At 66.3% G+C, this 6,000-nt stretch overlaps 1 protein-coding gene across 1 annotated transcript; it reads right to left on the bottom strand.

The window, feature by feature from the left end:
- Positions 1 to 1,331: 1,331 nt before the first annotated feature.
- On the bottom strand, positions 1,332 to 4,110 carry CSF3 (colony stimulating factor 3). The gene is made up of 5 exons (XM_056362495.1): positions 3,778 to 4,110; positions 3,226 to 3,395; positions 2,735 to 2,842; positions 2,436 to 2,582; positions 1,332 to 2,292 (listed from the first exon to the last, which is right to left on the bottom strand). Exons 1-5 carry the CDS (start codon positions 4,052 to 4,054, stop codon positions 2,122 to 2,124), a joined length of 873 nt encoding a protein of 290 aa, XP_056218470.1. The 5' UTR covers positions 4,055 to 4,110; the 3' UTR covers positions 1,332 to 2,121.
- Between the last annotated feature and the right edge of the window lie 1,890 nt (positions 4,111 to 6,000).

The raw sequence follows: 6,000 nt of genomic DNA on the forward strand, positions 1-6,000 counted from the left end.
CCAGGAAAGGGCTGGAGCGGGAGAAGGCGTTTCCAGTAAGTGCCGGGCGAGGAAGGAGCAATGGCTCTCGCCGCTCGCTCTCCTGGTAGCCTCCGCAGGCACCACGTGCCGCCGAACAACCGGCTTCCCCGTGCCGGGATAACAGCGATGGTCCGGGATGGGGCGGTGGGCGGCAGCGGGGCTCTGGCCTCGTGCCTACCTCTTCCCAGGGTGGGGAATCGGGGGAAGACAGGAACAGGGACCCCCTGGCACCCATGGGAGCTTGGCTCTGCCTGCACCGTGGCCGGGCTGAGGGGCCAGGGGGATGCCCGTGGTCAAGGGACATGAGCACAGGACCACCAGTGAGGGGAAGTGGGGCTGGGGCAAGCCTGGCAGCGCAGGGACAGCTTGTGGTGGCCGAACACCCACGGGGGGTGGGGGGACAGGCCGTGGGCCAGCTGGGGCTGGCTGTGGGGGCTTGCTGGGGGCAGGGGGCGATGCCCAGGTCTGCTAGCTTCACTGGGGTACGTCTGTCCGTCCACCTTGCCCTTCCTGCTGCTGGAAGTCCCATCCCAGCGGTGGCAGCTCTGGGAGGGCTCCAGGCGCGTCGCTGGGCCGGTTCCCGGTGCAGCAGGAGAGGGAGGGCTGAGCCCACCCGCTGCCCCCAGCCCAGGGCCCGCGGGGAGGGCATGGCACTCGGCTCTGCTCCGCCGCCACGGAGCCCTGAGCACTCATTCTGCCTGTGATCCCCGCACGGTACTGGGGCGCCAGCGCGGGCTGAGCCCCCCCACACCAGCGGGTCCCGGTGCGCTACCAGTGCCAGGGCTGCTGCCCTCGGCTCGGTGCTGCTGGTGTGGGCAGGCTCGGGTGCTTTCTAGGAATCGGCTCTTGCCAAAGCGGTGCTGCGGGTGCAGGAGGAAGCTGCCGCCCCCGGGCAGCTGCACCCAGCTGCCTGTGGGTGCTCCCAAGCCCTCGGGAAGCTTGTGCTGCCTTGTAGGGGCAGGAGGGCCGGGGGTGCTGGTTTCCACCAGGGCTGGGCACTGCTGAGCTGATGCCAGCAGCCACGGACCAGCCCGGAATGAGCCTCTTCCCCTGCGCCCCATCGCTCCATCCCCATGTCCCCATGCCCTGGCCACCCAGCATCCCACCCCCGACAGGCAGGAGACAGCAGGAAAGGCAAACAGCCTGGACTCTGGAGCAAAAATAGAGTTTATTTCCATTTTTATCACATATAAAAATATAGCATGTGTTCCTCTGGGCCTCCCTCAGCTGCAGCAATAAATACAGTACAAAACACACTGCTGGAGGGCTGTGAAATTTCCAGTACACAGATACGGCTCTGGGGACTGGTGGCAGCTACTGGTGCAGCCTCCAGTCTGGTGGTTGCACCAGGCTCAGGGTGGGCAGGATTGTGTCCCACTGAGCCCTGCCCACTGCAGCAGCACAGAGCTGCTCCCCCAGGCCAGGAGATGGGTGCAAATAAGTTAAACTGCAAATAAATATGCTGAGTTTAGCAGGGCAGGGGGATGGGTGCTGGCAGAGCAGGGATACAGCCCCCAAAGGTGTCGGGGCTCCCCTGGAAAAGCCTCATCCTGGGAGGCTGCTGCATCCCTATGGCACCTCCGTCCCCCCCCCCCTCTCCCTCTTACCTAACGGCTAATAAATATTAATTAATGTCACTATGCCTAATAGAAATAACACCTCTCAGATTTGTCCCTGCAGGCTGCAGCCCGGGCAGGGAGATGCTGCTCTGAAGCATCTTCATCCACGGATGAAGGCGGTTTCCCCTTGGCCAGGTGGGATGCTGCAGGCAGTACCCGCAGCACCCTGGGCAAGCCATGGGGAAACCGAGGCACGCACGGTGCCCACGGCAGCTGCGGGGGCTCAGCTCAGCTCCCGAACCTCATAGCAGAGATATACGCTTTTGTTTAAATATTAAACAAGGGTGATGCTGCGCACAGATACCTGTGCACGGATGCCATCGCAGGGCCAGCCAACCTGCTCGGAGGCCGACGGATGGGGGAGCGTCCCCAGCAGATAAATATTAAATAGCGATAAATATTAAATAAGCAAAAAAGCCAGGGGCTCCCGGGGAAGGTTGCTCAGGCTGGGACATAAATAAATAGGGTGCAGGGCTGGGCATCAGAGGCGGGCGAGGTGCCGCAGCGCTCGGTACGCCGTCTCCAGGAACCGCTGGAAGTTGGCCAGGATGAAGAAGCCGCCGACCTGGTGGTGGAAGCGGGAGGAGAAGGCGGGGAGGGGACCCCGGTCCTCCGAGGGGAACGTCACCGTGGCCAGGCCCAGGTCCTCCATCTGCAGCCGGGCAGAGGCATCGGCATCAGCTCCGCAGCCAGGAGGACACAGAGCCCCGTGTCCCTGCCGTGCCGTCCCTGTCCCCCCAGCCCCTGGGCCCCCTCCCCATCTCCTCAGGACCCCCACATGCCCCCTCCCCTCACCTGCTGCTGGATGTTGGAGGAGAGGTTGGCAGCGTCCAGCTGCAGGGTCTCCACCAGGCCGGCGTGGCCGGGCAGCAGCTCCAGGACGCTGGTGAGGGAGCCGTGGTAGGCGCGGAGCCCGTCGCGGATCTGGCTGAAGCAGGCCTCCTGCGGGTGGGCACAGCGCCGTCAGGGGGGCTCAGCACCACCTGGCCACCGCAGCCCACGCCACACCGGGCTTCAGGCTGCCCCGGGCAGCGGCGAAGCTGGTGGGGCTGAGCCCGGCCAGCTCATGGCACAGGTGGGCTGCCCCGACTTACCGCCTGGAAGGTGCGGCTGTGGCACTGCTCCAGCGGTGCCTGCGCGATGCCCAGGTCCTGCCGCACCAGCAGCAGCTCTTCCTCCTTGCACAGCTGGAAGGTGTCGCACTGCAGCCAAGGGGGACCGGGTCAGGGCAGCTGGAGGACCGGAGGACCCCACCGCCCCCCCCACTACCGATCTCGGGGGTGCGGGACACCCCCCCGCCCCCAGCCCAGCCAGGAGGAGGGAGGGGATGGGGTAGACCTGCCACCCGGTGAGAGGTGGATGGGACAAGAGCAAACGGCAGCTGGTGTGTGCCCAGGGATGTCCCCACGCATCCCAGTGGGGCTGTGCACGGCCGCAGCCCCCATGGGTGCCCCCAGACCCCAGGGCCAAGCCGTGCGGATGCTGCTGGCTGCTGGCCCCGTGGTGCCGATAAGGTCAGGGAGGAAGGTCACCTTATCAGTGACCCTACAGCGCCTACAGCCACTGTCCCCTGCCCAGGACTCACCACCAGCCGCTGCAGCGCGGCCACGTCCCCCTTGATCTTGCGGGTGAACTCCAGGTTCTTGTGCAGGAAGAGCTGGAAGTCCTGGTCCCCCGAGAGCTCGGCCAGCGGCGCCCCGTGCAGCGCGCGCCACGGCGCCCACAGCAGCGCGCCCAGCAGCAGCACCAGCACGCCTGCAGGGACACCGGCTCAGCACCCACCCTGGGTTCGCTTGGCTCAGCGCCCACCCTGGGGACACCCCCGTTCCCAACCCAGTGCCGGGGTCTGTGCTCAGCAACCCCCCCGGGAATGGTGGCACCAACGCAGCCTGGGGAAGGGGCAGAGACCCCCTGACAGTGGGAGAGGGACTGCGTGCTCCCTGTGTCACACCACCCCACGGTGCCAGGGCCATGGGGCAGTGGGGTCTGGGTGTGCAGGTACAGCAGGTGCAGCAGGTGCTGGGGTGCGGTGGGTGCTACTGGTAGAGTGGGGTTGATGGGGGCAGTGGGGGGCAGTGAGGGCAGTGGGGGCAGTGGGTGCTGTGGAGGCAGCGGGTGCAGGGCTGCGGGTACTCACGGGTGAGGGAGCAGCACATGGTGCCCAGCTCGGTGTCTTCTCCTCTCTGCAAGCGCGGCCCAGCCCGGCACAGCTCGCTCCTGCCCCAGCTCTGCGCGGCCTCATCGATTAGGGCATTTATAGCGGGTTCCGGGGATTCACCCTGATGTGGCAACAGTGAGGATTGCCTCATGGCCTTAATCACCAACATGCAAATCCTGGGAGCTGGGTGCTCCCAGCCTGCCCACATCTCGCTCTCGGTGGGGCTTTCCCGGTGGGCAGCGATGCCCCTCGGCATTGCGGTGGGTGCCCAGCAGAGTGCGGGCACCGGGGCAGGTGCTGGGTGCCGGGATGGTGCCGGCGGTGGCCTGGTGACTCATTAACCTGCTGGGCTCCTGCCTGGCCAGCTGGGTTGGCTGCTGCCCAGTGCTGCAGGGTCACTCACATGTGACAGGGTGAGGGGATGGTGGCTTTTCACAGACGGGGTGTGTCCCCCCCCCCTCCCCCCCTTGGGATCATCGCCATCCCCAGCCCATGTGGGCAACTCCCCTGAGCCCCTCACCCTGGCGTCAGGGCGGGTACTGGCAGTGTGACATTCACCGTGGTGGGACCAGCTAGAGTTGGCCAAGGTGAGACCCCATCTAGGCACATGCCCAGGACCCAGCTCAGCACCCTAGGGCCAAATCTTGCCTTGCTGGGTGCCACGGGGCCGTGCTGTGCTCAGTGTCCCCATGTGCAGCAGCCAGCACTCGGCCACATGGGGGGCTCAGCCCCCCTGCCCCCAGCCAGGGGCCATTCCCCCCCCTGCCCCCAGCCAGGGGCCATTCCCCCCTGCCCCTTCAGGGAAGCAGCTGCCAGGGCAGCCCCAGGAATGGGGCTGGCTGCTCCCTGCCCCTCCGCAGCCCTGCCGTGCTGACGTGGGAATTTTGGCTCGTGCCGGTTCCCGCAAGTGCTTCCAGGATTATCTGCTGGGCCGGTGCCGGCTGGGCTGGCTCCTGCCTGGCACGAGCTGGCCGGGGCACCGGAGGCACCTGCTCGACCCACAGCCCTATGACCTGGAGGGTGGGGGTGGGGGTCTGGGCAGGGTGACCCCAGGGCAGCAGTGAGCCAGGGGGTCTCACTGCACCACTGACCCCCAGCCTAGGTCCCATCACTGCCCTCACTGCAAGCTGTGGGGACAGGGGTGGGGACAGGGACCCCCGTCCTCGAGCAGGGTACAGCCCATGGGGTACAGCCTGGGGGGCTGCTGCCACCTCCAGCTGGGGGAAGGAACCCCCCATCAACTGCTGCCGATCTGTGAGCACCACCCAGAGCCTTGCCTGACACGAGGCAGTTAACTCTGAAACCTAACGATGACTTCCCTTCCCAGGCCCTGGCAGCACTCAGTGTTCTGCCCTCAGGCTGCACGAAAGGACCTTGGCAGCAGAGCCTCCTCATGGGTTTTCTTGGGAGAAATCACCCCCCCGGCTCTGCCTGTGCCCTCCCCGGGGCTGGGGGAAGCCAGGGGCCTTCCAGAGCAGGCGGTCCCTGAGGGGGCTGAGAATGGTGTGCCCGAGCCCCTGCGGGGGCATCCTGTTGCCCAGAGCTCAGCTGCCATCTCAGCACATCGGTGCTCTCAGGAATTGGGGTTGGGAGGATGTGAATCAGCGCTTGGTGGGGCCCAAAGCCCCCCATCAGCTTTCTAAGAAAGGAAGTGGTGGCAGGACCCGAAACCCCGTGGGTGTTGTGGCATGGGTGGCAGAGCTGGCCCAGCACACCCACGCCAGGCAGGAGCTGCCTGTCCTGGCCCTGGGGACTGTCCTGGGTGCCCGTCCGCTGTGCTTCTGCCTCGTGGCCACCCGTCCCCTCCGTGGGGCCTGAGCCCCCCAGTCCCTTCCTGGGGTTTGCCAGCAAGTGAGCGCTTATGGGGTGTCTCTGCCTCCCAGTGCCGGATCTGGACCCCCTGGCGCTGGCTGGGCTCTCGCCTTCCCTGTTCCGCGCTGGAGCAGGGACTGGCTGCATCCATCGCCCTTGGGCAGCCCCGCACTTGACCCTCAGCCCCTGGCCGCCAGCCCGGCCTGGGCATGCTGGGAGATTCCCAGATTTCCCCAGAGAAGGAGCCCAGCTGGTCCCAGATGCTGGTGGGACCCACCCAGCGTGGCTGCACGTTGCCATTCCCTATCACTCTCCGGGGCTGGTGTCTGGGGGGCTGGGGGGTACAAGGAGGGCCCAGTCTGACACCTCCCCCCCCCAACTTTTCCCAGC

This window comes from Falco biarmicus, chromosome 17, assembly GCF_023638135.1.
Source record: "Falco biarmicus isolate bFalBia1 chromosome 17, bFalBia1.pri, whole genome shotgun sequence".
Lineage (NCBI taxonomy): Eukaryota > Metazoa > Chordata > Aves > Falconiformes > Falconidae > Falco > Falco biarmicus.

What these genes read in the sequence shown, in the direction of transcription:
- CSF3 (XM_056362495.1), bottom strand. Translation starts at nt 4,054, where the DNA reads ATGCCGAGGGGCATCGCTGCCCACCGGGAAAGCCCCACCGAGAGCGAG. An exon ending in CATGTGCTGCTCCCTCACCC is followed by an intron (nt 3,396 to 3,777) that starts GTGAGTACCCGC and finishes GTGTCCCTGCAG; the next exon opens with GCGTGCTGGTGCTGCTGCTG. An exon ending in ACAGCCGCACCTTCCAGGCG is followed by an intron (nt 2,583 to 2,734) that starts GTAAGTCGGGGC and finishes GCCCACCCGCAG; the next exon opens with GAGGCCTGCTTCAGCCAGAT.